Raw genomic sequence first — 17,116 nt, 5'->3', positions numbered from 1 at the left:
AGATACATTTGAGGCATTTTGGTGGAACAAAATATGTTGCATCTATTAACAACCAGTTAACAGCAGAGCAAAAGTTATTTATTGAAGGGACATGTTTCGGATGGTTAACAATGTTGAAGGAGTCTACGAAATTGTCTAGAAACCTTCTTAGTAAATTATGTTCTAAATGGGATGAAAAGAGTGGATGTTTTCAAATTAGATCCCAATCAGTTGGATTTACTTTGTTAGATTTTTGTCAAGGTCTTGATCTTAATCGAAGTGAAGAGTAATTGTAGGAAAATGTTTCAAAGTAAGAACGTCGACTTAAGCATGTTGTATGAATTCCTAATGCGAAATAGGAAAGAAATTTATGTACCTGACTTTTATAGAGTTTACATATTGTTGGGCATTTGTGAATTTTTATTGCCAAATCGTATTGGTAGGGTTTTCCCAATTATGTTTAAGCTGGTAAATGATATTGAAGGTCTTGGAAAAGCAGCAAAGTTTGATAATGAAGACACAAATGAATGTGAAGAAAGCAATATGTATGATCGAATGAAGCATCAACCACGATTACGTTTGAAGAGTGCAAGAATTCGAACTTCATTTGCCACAAATCAAAGACGAAAGTTTCGTAAATAGATGTGTGTACTTTTTTTTTTGAAATTTTTGGAGAGAAAATAATTGATGTATTTATGTTATTATGACATTGGAATACCTTGTTATGGGACATAAGTTAGAGCTTTTGCTACAATATTATGTTGAAGTACTTACTATGTATAAAACAGTTACTTTGTGTTGACCAAATTATTGATCCAAAAAGACTAACTGCATTTGCCATTTAAGTTGTCAATGTCCTCCACTCTAACCTCCAACTAAAATTTTAAATTATTTTTCCAAAATGTGTAAAGGACATACCCAAGAACACAAATTATGCACTAATATTTGGATGAGAAAGTTAGGCATGTATCCCTGGTTAAATTTTGTTCCAATTCAAATGGGCACCTGTCTGTGAGAACATTTTGTGCAAAACCCTTTACGGCGTTTGCCATTTAAGTACTTGGTGATTGACATTTAAAGTTGCAGCCTTAGTCTTCGCAAATTATTTTTGAACTTTATGTGCTTCTCATATCTTGCTTACACAAAATAAGTTGTACTGATTTTTTAATAATAAAGATTGGTGAAAAGAAAATGCAAATGAAGTTGTCACCTGTCCGTGAAAACTTGTTGTGCAAAACCCTTTACTGCATTTGCCATTTAAGTAGTTGGTAATTGCCATTTAAAGCTGCAGCGTTAGTCAAACCAAATTATTTTGGAAGTTTATGTTCTTGCCATATATTGGTGACACCAAATAAGTTGTACTGATTTTTTAATAATAAAGATTGGTGAAAAAAAATGTAAATGAAGTTGCCACATGTTCGTGAAAACCTATTGTGCAAAACATTTATCTGCGTTTGCCATTTAAGTAGTTGGTGATTGTCATTTATAGCTGTAGCCTTAGTCAAACCAAATTATTTTGGAAGTTTATGTGCTTGCCATATATTGGTGACACCAAAAAAGATGTACTGATTTTTTAATAAGAAAGTTTAGTAAAAAGAAAATGCAAATAAAGTTGCCACCGATTCGTGAAAACTGTTTGTGCAAAACCCTTTAAAGTGTTTGCCATATAGGTAGTTAGTGATTGCCATTTAAAGTTGCAGCCTTAGTCTTCGCAAATTCTTCTGCAACTTCAATGCTTTCCGTCAATCACCGTCGAGAACGTTTCACTGTAATTTCGTCTACCACCGTCGGGACGAACTGCTTTCGTGTGGGTGGGATTCAAAATGCAACGACAATGGGGTTTGGGTAAATGCAGCGGAAATTCTAATCAGGTGCCGAGATGCTTTTTTTGCATAATCGTTCTCTCTCACCGTGGGGAAGAAAAGGTTAAGAGGAGGTGGGATTGAAGAAATTGAATCTGTACCACCAAGAAGACCAGCGCGGGAGCAACTTCTGTGAAAGAGAACCCTGTTTCATGAACCACCTCCCTTTCCTTCACATTTCTCTCTCACACGTGCAGTCCAGTATTTTTTAACTCAAAAAATTCATTTAATATATGCCAGATCAGTTTGTCAAAAATTTTGTCACATTTTCTTTGTCAAACAATCATTTTCCTATTTGTTATTATGCTTTATATATCAACAAATCTAAAAAACTTATAAACACATGTTATTAGAGGGTCAAATCCGGTAATAAAAGATTAGTTTCATTTAACTATATAAATAACCAACGTAAGTTTTAATTAATTAGGAACTATAATTTTTTTACATTGGTATATATTATATTTTTTTTTCTTTTTTTATTTAGAAACTCATAGGAAAAGTCTTTAATCATGCAATTCTTTACCTTCATGATAACCATATGAATGACAAATCATTCACATGAGTCTAGACTATAAAACTATTGATTATTATTGAGAGTTGATCTATTATTTTTTTAGTGGTAGATCTTAATAAATATAAATTATTTAATTTATAACCGTATATGTTTGTTATATATTATATTATATTTATTAATTTACTTTTATAATTGTAACTACATATACTTCATTTAATTATAAGTTTTTTAATTTATTATTTGAATATTATAGTTTGTTTTCAATATACATTTTTATTTTATTTTGTATTATTATATTTAATATTAACAAAAAATAATTAACAACCTTTTTATATGATAAGAAAATTGTGACAAAAGCTGAAATAAAAATCAAAGAATAAATGAATTAAAATTTTAAAAGTTTTATTTTTAATTTTTGATTATTTTTAAAAAAATTAGCAAACCGTAGATATTATTAATGTTAGAGTAAAATATGCTTGTTCTGTTTTTTAAGATTAAAAGTAAATATAAATATATTTTTTATTTATTTTATAAGATAATTTTTTTTATTAAAATTATTTATTTTAATTTAAGATTAATTAATTTGAAAAAATTAAATAAATAAGATATTTATTTTAACAATATTATTATATAAAAATATTAAACAATTATTTAAATAAAAATATATATTATTTATTAGAAGGTAAAAATTGTAAATAGAAATATGATTATCAAAATGGGATTAACTTCTCCTACTCCCATTCTTTCTTTTTTCTTTTCCTTAACTTGTTCTCTACTCTATTTATTCATTATTTAGTCATAGGAAAAAACTAATAACAAACAAAATTAAGTATTTATATAGACTTATGCAGATTTTTGAATATTTAGAACCTATTTATTAAACGGTCCTTTATTGTATTTGATTATTGACACATTCCTTATTCAAAGTTCATTGGGAATAATATTAAGTTTGGATATAATATATATATATATATATATATATATATATATATATTATAATAATAATATAATAAAATATTAATAACAATATATTATAATAATAATAATATATTATATATATATACATTAATAACAAATAATAATAATAATATATTAATTTTTACAATAAAGATAAAATAATAATTTTATATTTTAATTTATTAAAAAAAAAATTCTTTATTTATCATATCAATCAAATCACTCACAAATTCTCATAAATTTTATTTTCAAATTTATCCATTTTCACTTTTAATTCTCCAACCATTGCTTAACAATCGTTCTAACAGTTTCAAGATGCATTTCATGTTATAACAAGTTTATTTCAATATTCAATTCTAAATAAAGAAACTTAAATTTCCCCCATCAATGTTACACCCCCAATGTCTTTTCTCTCACTGAAAAATAGACGTCGGGAGAAAGGGTTGGAAAGTCTCGTAATTTGAAAAATCTGTCTTATTGATTTATATATAAAATGTAAAACTAAAGAATGCATGCTAATATCTTAGCAAAAGCAATTAAGTACTTAAAGAAGGATAAATCAGATAAAATATCCTAATAGTATCAAAAAATGACAAGGCCAGTTGAAGGGAATAAAATTTAACATGAAAGAAAGCTACCACCACCGGTTACTAACTACAAAGAACAAATTAGATTAGCACCAAATAATTACTGGATGAAAGATACGATAACACAGTCAGCACTCACAGAATCATCTGGATTGAGAGAAAGTTCACTCATGGCTTTTATTGCATGAATCTATGTGTTAACAAGTTGTTTCTTGTTGTCATCAACCATCACCAATGAATTTGACGGAATAAACATATACATAAGAAGTGACCTGATTATCTTTTTCTGATGTGCCTTCCCTGATTTTCATAGCATAAGCTAGTGCTATCATTAGAATGATGCAGAAGAGAGCAAAGAAAACTACACATGCCAATCCCAATGCAAAAGATAATTAAAAATGTCTGTTAACTTAAGTCGTTTTGAAGAGTTAAACAAAACCCAAATTATCTTCCATTAAGATGACTCAAGATCGAATCCAAGAAAATGGTGTGTGTTAAGTTTAGCTTGCGCTAAAAAGAAAATAAAACTAAAACAAAGGGGTAAAAAGAAATACAATAAAGAAAAAAAACTAAAAGAAAGTGCTGAATTTTTATTCAATTAAAAACTAAACTATCTAAATGCATGATGAAACTAATTTAAGATATGAGTGAATGCAATGCATGAGATGCAAGGAACCTAGAATGGAATCCAAGATGGAATGAAGATGAACCTAAAAGATAAGGCATGCAGTGCAGATCTCAGATACCACATGCTGCTGTATTAGACCATGAACAATGCAAAATGAGCTTGACACAAGAACAAGATGATGTGCGTGAATCCCTATTGGCAGCAGAACTTAAATTGTGCACCTGAATGCAATGCAGATTTGTTCAGAGAGATGAATGGAAAATGAATTTCTGGAAAAGCAATGGCCAGCGGTTATAATGTATAATGACTAAGATGGATGAATGAATGGCAATAAGAAAATGATGCCGAACTGGGTGAGATTCTGTGAATTATGTGAGCACTAAACCAGAATAAAACAACAGCAAACCGGCTTAAAACTGATCTGTGACAGCGTTAAAGTAGCACATAATAACAGCAAGATCAATTCAATGTGCATGAACCCAGGTGGCCACATTAAGCCAGCACGTAACAGCAACTACTCAACCAATTTCACCTCAGAAATCAGGAAACTTTTTTATGCAGAATGAGTGCAGAATTTTGGATTTGGAAACAACAACACAAGGCAAATCAGTTTCCAGGTGCAGTAAGTTTACTAAAACCAGAGCAGATTTGTTTAGAATAAGATGAGCACTTGAAAAACCAATTGGCAGCAGAATTTTATCTATGACAGTAGAGAATCAAAGTTCAAGTTCAGTAGCATAAATCCCAATCAACAATGCAGAACAAATTTCATATTTGAACAGTTTTAGGATTCACTCATCACAGCCACATACCCAATCAATTATGCTAGGTTGGTACTTGGATGCCATGCTAAGCTGCCAAATGAAAGAATGCAGGAAGATCTTATGACAACATTAAACCAGCACATGGCAGTGGCAGATCAACATAGAACTTTAGAAACAGAACACGTTGCAGTGGACTATGAATGCAAAGATGCTCTAAATTGAGTTAAGTCAAAGATGAATGAATAGATATGAGATGGTGACGAAGGAATTAAGATTCAAGTAGAATGTCAAGTTGGAATGGAATCTGCACTGCATGAAATACAATTGAGCTGCAGTATTTTAGATCTTGGCAGCAGATTTGGGTCAGCATTATCAACCAATAGGAAAAACTACTGCAGATTCAGAGTGCATGAAGCCTAATGGTAATATGCAGTGCAGATTTCTCAGCAGGAAGTTGTGAATGCAAAATGGGTGCAGCGCTGAAAACTAATGCAGAATGGTAAAATCATGATTAACACAATGCAAATGCAAGATGCAACTTGATGGCAGCAATAATCATCCTGTGACAGCATCAAGATTGCTACTCAAATGCAAAGAAACTGAAAAAACGCATGGAAGAAGGAATTCAACCAAAACAAAAATAGAAACCTGAATCAAACTATTTACTGCAGAAAATTAAAGCAAGATACATATGAATTGAGAGTTCAACTATCTTCCAATGCATATGAATTGAAACAAAAGCACACATAACAACTAAGGACCATTATTCTTCTAAAGACAGAGTGATGGAGGGAGAACATTCCAATAACAGACACTTTGCAATAGCTATCCACAACTCTTCTCCTTACAACATTTAGCTCATCACTACGAGGTATCGAGTCTCAATATCTGAAATAAAAACAGCCTCAACTAAAACCAAGCATTTCCCCTTCCACGCATTCATCAAAATTTCTCAACAATAATTGAAAAGAAAGTAAGCTGCATCGCCAGTCAGCTCCTCCAATGGACAATAACAATCCATGACAAATCTTAGAAAGCAATAATTTTCCAATTACAAACAATTTATAACCGTAAGAAATACGTTATTAGTGCAATTATACCCTCAGAAAAACTCTCCCTAACGATTTCATTCATCATTGAAAGGAATCATCATCGCAGCACACCAAATCAACATCATCACATGTCTAATTTCTAACATCAGTTAGCTACTAGCCATAGCTCCCTCCCTATCCCAACCTCTCTCTCACACAAACACACGAACAATGTCAATTAAAAAGATTAGAATTCAACAGAAAAATAGACATAATTTAAAAAAATAAACTAAATTAGAATCAATTGTCACCGCAGGAATTGAAGAAAAAACTAGTCGCAGTGAAGTGAAGAGTGTATTTACCTTTAGGTAGTGTGAGCAAAGGAATCGCCAACTCCGACATGGAACTCAAAAAAGAGAAATGTCATACGTAGAATGCACTCGAAAGCCTAGCCGCAGAGCCAGAGTCTGCACTCATGAAGCATGGACAGGAGGACGCCAATGCCTACGACGACAAAGGCAATGAACTCCAAAATCCTGAAACCATTTTCACAATCTCTTCAAATTTCCTGCATCTGCTACCTTTACACACAACATCAAGGGGATCTACTCTCCTCACAGTTCTCCAAGAAAGGAATCACCCAATCTCCTTGTCTTTCACCTTCCTCATTCACTTCACAGACTACAACATTACTCTCTTCCTTAGCCTCATCACCAGCCAACAATGTTCTGGTTTTCCTACATCCTAAGAGTACAAGATTCAAAATATTCCTTCGCGCTTCATACATGGGATTCGGTTCAATCAATCCCCCTTTACGATATGCTTCCCTAAGGAAAACAGTTAGTGTCTTCCCTTTAGTTGATATGTAAAATATACCAGGGTGTCTTAGCAGCAATTCCCGCACATTAACTTCAATGCCTAAGTCTCTACGAAAATGAGCCAGTTGATCAACCTCAACCATTTTCTCCACAGTCAAGCTCAATAGCTCGTGAAGAATAGCCACAGCCCTCTTCTCATACCGTTCAATCCCTCCACAAGTCCTCACCCTAACAACCTCCTTCCGCTCATAAGGTTTAGTGTATGAAAGCCTCTGCCAATTCTTCAATCTCTCTCTAAACCCTCTCTCAATCTTAAACCCAGTTGGGAAACCAATGGGAAATGCAAACTTTATCTCAAACTCACTCAACCACTTCTCTGTGTACTCTCTCTCCCTCCATTTCTCGACCTCAGCCAATCCCAATTCTGCATCCCAATCAACCAATTCCACAACCTCCAAACCAACCAATTTAAAATCCCCACTGAACTTCCCAAGAATGGAATCTCTGAAATCCTCAGGGAGACCCAGTTCCCTCCTGATCATCCTCAAAGCGTGCAAACGAAGAGAGCCACTCACAGACATCATCAGCAACTTCTTCACCCTCTTCACAGCCTCCATCTCCTGCTGCCTCACCACCATCCCTTCAAGCAAGATCAACTCTTTCATCTTTTTTGTGACCCTGCAGCACGTGTTCTTCCTGAATGGATGGACGAACACGTGGAACACATGAGGGTATTTGTGGAGGAAGGAGCCCACAGGGACATTGAGTCCAAGGATATTTCTCCAGCGGGACATGAGTGTGAGGGACACGAAGGGAGCGCGTTTGCGGGTGGACATGAGTTGGTAGATTTCGAGGACCTGGTAGAGTCTTTTGAGGTGAGTCATAAGTTTGTCGAAGTGGGGGTCTCGTACTCTGTCCTCCAAACGGGTTTGGGCGGAAACGGTGGGTTTCTTCCATCGGCGTTGGGTGAAGAGGGTAAAGGGTGAGAGGAACCTGTGTCTAGGACTATGCAAGAAATTCATTGCATTGAACTCAGGTTTCGGTTCTGATAGAACCAATTACAGTATTTTTTTTTTTGCAGTGTTCAAAGGAAAACTCACTTCTATTCCTAGAGAAGGGAAAAGTTAACAATATCATTAATAATAAAAAAGAAGTTTTTAATACTAATTGAAAATTACTTCAATAATTTATTGTATATCATCCTGATGGAAGAAGAAAGCGGGAAAACAATGGTGAATCAAACTAAAACCCTACTTTTTCTCTAACGGGAACCAAACAAGGCTATCTCCTCCCGGTTCACTCACTCTCTGCGAACTCAATCGTGACCTAAGTAACTCTCCTTTTCTCTCTCACATTCTCTCACTTCCTGTTGTTTCGCTTCTCTAACTGAAAATTTTCTCTGCAGTCACAGTGGACGCCCTGTCCGACGGTCAAGCCAACCAAACCTACGGAAAAATCCTCGTAACTAATCGCATCATACACTCTTCCCAATTCCCTCGATTTTCTTCGTCTCGAGTATCACTATTTGCTATTTCTGTATTAGGGGTTGGTGTTCAGTCCCGTGCCATTTCACTCTCTGTAGAGCAAGGCTTCCGATCAGGAAGGAGCAATGACCACGGCAAACGCCGCGGGAGAAAACGTTCAGAGGAAGTCCGGTGGCTCTTTTGTAAGGGCTCGTGATCACCTATCTAGGACCCCTCTTCTACCATAACGATGTATGATGTGCTTGATTCTTCTAACTCTTGCATTACTTGTGATTTAAAGTGGGTTGATAAGTGTGGTGTAGTTTGAATATTAATTGCTGTAAATAATAATAATATTTCATAGACATGATCACTACTAATGAAAATAACTTACTAATATTATAAGATTTTAATTTTTTTCATAGACAGGATCTACACAATATTTTAAAGTTAATAATAATAATAATCAAAACTAGTTTGTGTAGAAATCGTAGGTCAACCCCGATATCCCAAGATAATCCTTACTCCTAATAGTACAAGGAGTTCGATTATTCTAAAATTTTATTTTATTTTTAAATAACCCGACTACATATTTATTTACATTAATTATTTTGAACATTATATTTATTCTTTTTAGTTCACTTAATTTTATTTTTGTTGCGATTGTTGATTATGTTATGCATTTGACTAATTTCAAATATTATGATAAGACTCGAATGACTGCAAGCAACAAGTAATTAATAAACCTGAAAGGACACAACTTGACATATATCTGGATGAACTCACTTTAGAATTTGACTTTTTAGAACAAATGAATTTCTTACAATGGTGGAAAAATAATAGTCTAAGATTTTTTGATCTATCTTTAATGGCTAGAGATGTATTAAGCATTCCAATAACCATTCTGGCATTTGAATCTTCATATAGCATTGGATCTCAGATCCTTAACAAATATAGAAATCGACTTTTGTCTGAGAATGTGAAAGCAATTATCTGCAATTCTAGTTGGAAGCATGGATTTGTTGAGGGTAATTATTTTTGTTATTGTATTTTTTTCAATCTATTGTTTTTATTCAATATCATATACTTATTGTCTTGTTTGAATGTATGCATAAGAGGGAGAAGATATTAACTTCCAAAATGTGCTACATGAAGGTTCATCCAAAGTTGCATCCAATGTTATTAACATGGAAGATGAAGAATGATTTCCATATTTAGTTGTGTACTTTGTTAATTGGAAACTTTAAATTTGTTTCTTGAACTTAAGGATTATGAGCTTGTGTATTTTGTTAATTAGGAGCTTTGAATTTTTCGGTTGAACTTAAAGATTATGAGCTTTGATTTGGTTATATTTTGTTTAAGGATTTTGTTGCTTTGATTTGGAATGATGTGGTTGTATTTTATTTATGTTAGCAAAGAATTATATTTTGTTATCGGCATTGCTTATTAACTCTTGTAACAAATCTATAATATTATTTAATTACTTGGCAGAGAATGATTTATGTTTGTTTAAATAAGCGGACCATGCAACGGGGCAGTGAGGGCCACATAAACAAACCCGATTTCAATTTGTGGGGCAGGCCAATCCGGTCCACATTTCATAGCCAAAACACGGGATGGGCCAAAACGGACCGAGCTGCCCGCTTTGCCATCCAAGCCGCCCACTTTGTCATCCCTATGTAAATTCCACTAAAATAGAAACTAAAATTTCATATTAGAGAAATCCCATCCATTTAAAATATTAGTTTCTTAAAAACCAATGTTAAGATGAAAATGCCGTTGCAATAAGGATGGCAATGGCGGCAATGGCAGCAATGGTGACAAACATTGTGTGACGCAGTATGAAGGGTATTTTAATCTTTTCACTATAAGTATAAGGTGCAATTAGTAATCTGTAAGTTTCTTCCTGTTCTTCCTTTTCTCTTTCTCATCCTCATAAATTCTAAAATTCCAATTTTACTCTTATTAAAATGTATTAAAAAAAACTCTAATTTGAGAAGTGTACACATTTTCTGTTTCTTCTTCTTGTGTTATCCAATTCAAAATATATTTTTAATGTATTTTAAAATATATACTCCAAAAAATTTCTGGATACAAAATTATATTGTAAAATACATTAAAAAAATAGAAGTGCAGATGTAACTTTTATATTTTTATTATAATTTTGATGAAAAGAAATTTCGAGTTTGAGTTTTATGGGAGTGCGGGAAAAAAAATGAGGTCCAGGAAGAAACAGTCTAATGATCATCATAACGGTGCACAAAGGAAAACCAATTATAATATTTCCTATTTGAACCGTAAACATAACGCGGATGAAACACTTCAAAAAATTACAATTTCTACTAAATATAAGGCTTCCAAACTTTTACAATGATTTTATATTCTAAATTCATCATAACCCTACAAACATTTGGATAAAAGATTAAAAATTTGAATATTTTTGATAAAAGTAAATAATGGAATGGTCAAATATAAAAATAGAAAAAACTTAAAAACCTAAGCAATCAATATTTAGCATAGACTAAAACATAGTTAAAAAAATACAGTGAAAACAAACAAGAAACTTTTTTATGACCAAAACAACAATTCCACGAGTTTATACAAGTGCAAGTCTTCATATTCAAGTAAATTACCAAAACATTTAAAACTAACATATAGCTCATGCCGCTTCCTTTCAACCTCTGTCTGAAGAATGACCAACGGACATAAAACTGATTAATATTGTCAACTATTATGCAGTTACAACAGCATTGTGCACGCTCTACCAAGCTGTAAAATAAACAGATTGAAAGTACAAAGTCAGCATTATATATCCATAATAATAGGATTTTGTAGTACATCACCCGATTACAACATGATTTTTGTTAGACAATACATTGAATCACTCAGAATAAATATTCTGTTTTTTTTTTCAAATGTCCTAATTATTCTTTGTTGAAGGTGAACTGTTAGATATTTTAAAATTGCCAATGGTCATTAAAAGAATATTTTATTTCACTTTTAATTACAGAATCACCACCTTTACAACTACTTAATGATGAAGCTATTCTTAGGAAAGATCCTAGGAATTTCTTCTTGCCTCAGGTTCGTGTATATTTCAATTCCTAAGGTCAAAAGGCTAGTTACTAAAAACTAGGTCTTGTGCATTCAAGGAACATAAAGCTTACCTATTTTGGAAGAACCTCTTTGTGTGCCTTAAATGAGAGAATGACATTCCAAGCCAAAGCAATAACATTAGCAGCAAGGACCTGAAATTATGTCCATTTACTTTAAACTCAACAATAACATTAATAAAATGGAGAAGAAAATCTAAGAACATTGAAGAAAGCATTAGATTCTATGGCCAAGGAATACTATCAACAGCAAATACAATCTGGTAGGGTAAGTTGAAAAATATCCATCTGAAATGTCAGCAAGCATAAACAAAGATAGCTCCATTCCACTGACTTTAGGCATTTGAGAACTTCTCAATGTAATTAAAGATCAACTTTGAGTAAAGAGTATATGCGTGTGAATGTAAATGTTTGCTTTACATAAAAAAATGGAACAATGAACTGCGAACAACTGGGAAGCCTTGTCAACCGACTAAGAAAGCCAAACGGCATCCCATTTTCATATGATATAATACTTGAAAACAAGGGACCAAAAAGATGCATCCCAGATATCCAAACATGTTGCAAGATGAAGATGGAAATGTTAATAAAAAGTTCCTTCATTATGTTCATTTTCCGTTTTTGTTCAGCTAAAAAAGGATTACAAGGTAGTATGACAGAGTATCTATTGAAAGATCAATAGAAATTTCTTTTTTCAAGAACTATGAATTTCCATGAGGAGCAATCGACTAAATAAAATCCTGGTTCGTTTAAATGAATTTCAAGAAAGAAAATTAAGCATTGGTGAAGTCAAATTAAACATTGATCTTTAATATTAAAATGCCAACATGTATCAGAGTGGTGAACAGATTTATGTTGAAGTAAAATCCCCAGTGTGTGTGCATGAGTCTACCAGTCTAACCTGAAATTGTTGTGGAACAAATCTGAAATTGAGAAATTGAAAAGGTATCCATAGTTTCCAGTTTGCTTGAACTGCAGAGAACCACTCCTACAAAATGAAATTTGTCGATGAATACACACACTAATAAACACGACAACAATGATAACCTCTCTTTGAACACGTTTTAACAAATGCGTACAAGTTAAACACCCACCTGTTTTAGCTTGGGTACAGCTTGTGATGGATTTCCCTCAAGGGTCACTAATGTAGCTAAGAAAACTCCGATGAATATGGGAGAAAATAAGAACTGTGAAAAGATTCCATAACATTCAAAATTAAACTATCACACACAAGCACAAAATTAATTAATAACTGACACAATGTGGTGACGGGCAGTGTATTGGAGGACCAATAGAAATATCCCACCTGATCAAGTCCAAGCCGCAAAAGTGCGCCTGATGCTCCAGGAAGTGTAACCAATTTACTCAGATACAAATACCTACAAATTAAAAAAAAAAAAAAAAATTCAGGAAAAACAATGGAATGAGACAGACTTGACAAATCGTTGAGCCTTCATCCAAACTCATTGGACCATGGCGGAAAATTTCATAAAGATAGACACCACAAATATCAGAAATCAATCTTCATGGATTCTTCTAATAAAATTCATTAGGGTAATGAATAAATATTATCAACATTATTAAAAAAACCTACACCAAGGACCAAACAACATATTGCACTTATTACTACTGTTGTTGGGTTGGGATGTCATTATATTATTTAAAGTAAGGTCACAAATTCAGACTTATTAGGCTATACATCCAAACTCATTGGACCACGGCGGAAAATTTCCTAAAGATAGACACCACAAATATCAGAAATCAATCTTCATGGATTCTTCTAATAAAATTCATTAGGGTAATGAATAAATATTATCAACATTATTAAAAAAACCTACACCAAGGACCTAACAACATATTGCACTTATTACTACTGTTGTTGGGTTGGGATATCATTATATTATTTAAAGTAAGGTCACAAATTCATACTTATTAGGCTATACAAAGAGTCTACTTTGAGGCATACCAACATAGATTCAGGGAATTACCAAAAATGTAGTGTTGGACCCACTAAAGCAAAACCGAGAAAACTGAAGACAAATGTCCTCTTCAAGTCCAGTGACTGCACTTGATCTATTGCAAGCTGTAGAAAATAAGATTCAATTTATTAAAAAAATTAACATATATGAATGAAAGCATAGGCACGCAATGCTACAAAAAGTAAATTAAGGATTGACCGAAAAAGTAATCCTTTTAGAATCCATATTAAGAGTAATGACAAATAAAGCTTGATACCATTAGCAATGATAGACCCAAAATGCCTCGGAAGGCAAGAGATAAATTTCAGAAACAAAATAAAATAAAAAAATCAATTTACTTCTAAGAATTCAGAGCATAACATATTGAAACTTGCAAGCATATAGCATCTCAAGGACTCTATCAATCTGTGTGACAGTAGAGTAGCAGTTTGTCACCTCTGTTAATAAATTTATACCAGTCTTGAGCAAATGACATATTTGGTCTAACCATGTTTGCTTTTAATTGGAAGGTAAATAGTAGTAACATTGCACTACTTAGACTTCATATTTCCCGATGCCTACATCTCTTCCACCCCACCCCCTAATAATTTTCTCAGTCTTCATTTTCCATTTGGAGTCCAAAACAATGGATTAATAACTTAATAGTCCAACCCAGCCATCAAGACATCACTTTCTTGATTGTAGCCTAAACTCAATGTTCAAAATATTTTCTAACTGCCAATTTGAGTTCATGTTAAAATCATCATAAATGTTATAAATAAACTACGCAGATTTGGTGCTGATTGGATTTCTTTATATGCCAGTTCCGTAATCTTCATTCATGTCATCACATCCTTTTTCAAAACAACTCTTGATTCCACGAATTTGAGCATAATTCCATCTCCCTGACCTTTTAAAATTCTCGGAGAAACCTTGCAGGTTTGTCCACAGACAACAAGGTGGCAAATTATCATAAAGCAGAGCAGTTAAACCATGTTCAGATAGCACAAAAGTAAAAACACTACTCTATTCTATGCAAAAAGTGTCTCTATGTATATCATACATTTTGAAACAATAATGAAATATAACCAAAACAATTGAAAGAGAAAGGGGGAAGAATAGTGTAATACCTGGCAAATCAAATCACCACCTAGATTCAAAAGTGCACAAGTTAGAGCTTTCACCGCAACAGGGTATTTTTCAAGAAGAGCCAAGTACCTGTGGTAAAACCATGTTACATTTTCAAAAAGAAAGCTATATTATTCAGACATAAGTTTAAGTGTTTCTCTCACACACACAGCACACAAGTTAGAATCTTCTCGGCAAGCACGTATAAAAGAAAAGTAAATAAATAAATAAAATACACTCTTCTCATAAATATGATTATTATCATTTTATTGTTTTGCATGTGCTTATTATCCAAACAAGACATCAGTAACCTTAAACAAAAACAAAGGACACATGATACATAAGGTTGCATGCTGATATTTGTTTACCATGACAACAAGGACCACTTTTCTCCTCCATCGCTGCTGCCGCCGCCGCCGAAATTCGAACCACCAGGGCCACCGGAATTCGGACCGTTGGAGCCCCCGCCCCCACGAGCACCGTTTCCGCCTGAGCCGCCCTCGGAGAGGGAAAAGAGGCGGGAATTGCGGATGCGGATGAGAGAGGGTTTGAAGGGGGTGGCGGACTGATTGAAGTTGGAAAGGTGAGAAAGGAGCAAAGAGCGAGTGTGGAAGTGAAGGCGCGTGGCATGTTGACGACAGAGGTTGAGGTTAAGGGCACGGTAAGCGAGTGGGAATTTGTGCGCATGGGCGCACAATGCTCCATACACCATTTTCTTTTCAAACCGAGTTTGCGCTCTGAAACGATGGATACCCAAACGCTGCTTTCTCGCTCCCTCACCACTTTAGTGGCAGGGTTGAACAAGTTCTATGTTAAGGGAAACGACAAACCCAATGCTCTGCAAAGAAAAATTAAAAATATTACGGTGTATTCCTCTTCAATTACTACTCACATATAATTATTACAAAAATTAATAACTTTTAAATAATAAAAAAAACTCTCACTTTATTTTGATGAACAGTCAAATTTTTATTATTATTTTAAAATACTTATCATGTTTATTTTCTAGAAACTATACTTGCTCAAATTCTAAGTTATTCATACGGAACAAAATTGAAGGTAAATCATGTTGATAATTAAATTGATACACATCTGACAAAGTTTTATATATATATATATATATATATATATATATATATATATATATATATATATATATATATATATTTTTTTTTTTTTTTAATTTTTTTTTAATTTTTTTTTTAATGTTTTCAACTTTCCGTCAGTCCATTATCATTTGTCACACAAGTTCACGTTTACTTTCACCACACATTTTTAATGTGACCCTTCAAAGGAGAAGTACCGTTTTTCACTACCAATGATATATCTTTGGTTACAGCCATTACATCTACCCTTCTCCTTTCCGTCATCCTCAATCCCAGTCCTAATAAAAAGTTATTGACTAGTCCTTTAGTAAGTTGAATACTCTCTTTATCAATGTCATCTTCAACCAACCTCATTTTGAGTTACATCATCTCTTTGTCATTGACATCAACATTCGAAAGAGAATTAATAATATACTCATCCATCGATATAACTTATAAGTTACTAACCACCATATTTACTAAATCTTAATCAAATAAAAAATGAATCTAATCCTAATAAGTAATAATAACAGTATCACATAGCAGATAGAAAACATTGAAAAGTAGTAATGCGCGTTCAACTTGCAGCAAGATATAAATTTGATCAGTTTAAATGTAAAATGAGAAATAGCAAATGACAAATGTTAATAACATCTCGTACTATTATACAACACAAATCAATGCAAGAAATTCTCTGAACTCTAAAAGACCGCAATGCAATACCTTCGACAGATAATATCCAAACAATCATGGCCAAAATGGCACATGGTCAATTAGGGCAAATCGCAAAAGAAAGGGACCTGTTCCCCGCCGGTCTCCCTTGCGTGGCGTCTGACTGGTGATGGCGGCTCGATCGTAGTCGTGGCTCGCGGCTGACTCGTCGTCGACGAGGTTGAGTTGTTCGCGGTGCTTGAGCTTGGTTCGTCGACGAGGTGAATGGATGAGAAAAAACAACGAGGCAGAAGCTTTATAAAGGAGAGGAGAATGAAAAACCCCCGTGCTCAGATGGATGAACGAAAAACCTGTGCACACTTACTTTTGAGTCAAATCTGTATTAAAAGCTTAGTTTTGCATATGCATGCTTACTTAATCAAGTATAAATGGGTAAACCTATGTTATTTGTTAACCCATTTAACTTTACAGACACTAATGTTGGTGGCACCATGACAGCCGTGGAGGAAGGGCATTCTGGATTTTTTGCCAACTACAGGCGGTTTTCACATACAGAG

General features: G+C 33.5%; 2 protein-coding genes across 3 annotated transcripts; both read right to left on the bottom strand.

Moving 5' to 3' along the window:
• Positions 1 to 4,047: 4,047 nt before the first annotated feature.
• Positions 4,048 to 8,551, bottom strand: LOC114195031 (protein ROOT PRIMORDIUM DEFECTIVE 1-like). Of its 2 annotated transcripts, none has more exons than XM_028085430.2 (2): positions 6,685 to 8,551; positions 4,048 to 6,288 (listed from the first exon to the last, which is right to left on the bottom strand). In XM_028085430.2, the coding sequence occupies exon 1, from the start codon at positions 8,160 to 8,162 to the stop codon at positions 6,918 to 6,920; it is 1,245 nt and encodes a 414-aa protein (XP_027941231.1). In that variant the 5' UTR covers positions 8,163 to 8,551; the 3' UTR covers positions 4,048 to 6,288; positions 6,685 to 6,917. The 2 variants fall into 2 exon arrangements, with proteins under 2 accessions (XP_027941231.1, XP_027941234.1); XM_028085433.2 differs by having other exon boundaries at positions 4,048 to 6,179.
• A 2,598-nt stretch (positions 8,552 to 11,149) lies between these two features.
• Positions 11,150 to 16,881, bottom strand: LOC114195053 (Peroxisomal membrane 22 kDa (Mpv17/PMP22) family protein). Its single transcript, XM_028085451.2, has 9 exons — positions 16,611 to 16,881; positions 15,171 to 15,640; positions 14,805 to 14,892; positions 13,705 to 13,799; positions 13,023 to 13,095; positions 12,811 to 12,903; positions 12,618 to 12,704; positions 11,771 to 11,851; positions 11,150 to 11,372 (listed from the first exon to the last, which is right to left on the bottom strand). Exons 2-8 carry the CDS (start codon positions 15,512 to 15,514, stop codon positions 11,771 to 11,773), a joined length of 861 nt encoding a protein of 286 aa, XP_027941252.1. The 5' UTR covers positions 15,515 to 15,640; positions 16,611 to 16,881; the 3' UTR covers positions 11,150 to 11,372.
• Between the last annotated feature and the right edge of the window lie 235 nt (positions 16,882 to 17,116).

This window comes from Vigna unguiculata, chromosome 1 (genome assembly GCF_037176805.1).
Source record: "Vigna unguiculata cultivar grain cowpea cultivar isolate G323 ecotype 2 chromosome 1, ASM3717680v1, whole genome shotgun sequence".
NCBI classification, from domain to species: Eukaryota; Viridiplantae; Streptophyta; class Magnoliopsida; order Fabales; family Fabaceae; genus Vigna; species Vigna unguiculata.
The sequence above is the reverse complement of the archived record's forward strand: the minus strand, read 5'-3'. Positions and strand labels throughout refer to the sequence as shown.

Excerpts from the sequence above, each read along its gene's own strand:
- LOC114195031 (XM_028085430.2), bottom strand. The coding sequence starts at position 8,162 with ATGAATTTCTTGCATAGTCCTAGACACAGGTTCCTCTCACCCTTTACC.
- LOC114195053 (XM_028085451.2), bottom strand. The coding sequence starts at position 15,514 with ATGGTGTATGGAGCATTGTGCGCCCATGCGCACAAATTCCCACTCGCT. Across the intron at positions 13,800-14,804 it reads GTGGTGATTTGATTTGCCAG|CTTGCAATAGATCAAGTGCA; the intron begins GTATTACACTAT and ends TATTTTCTACAG. Across the intron at positions 12,705-12,810 it reads CTGTACCCAAGCTAAAACAG|GAGTGGTTCTCTGCAGTTCA; the intron begins GTGGGTGTTTAA and ends TTCATTTTGTAG.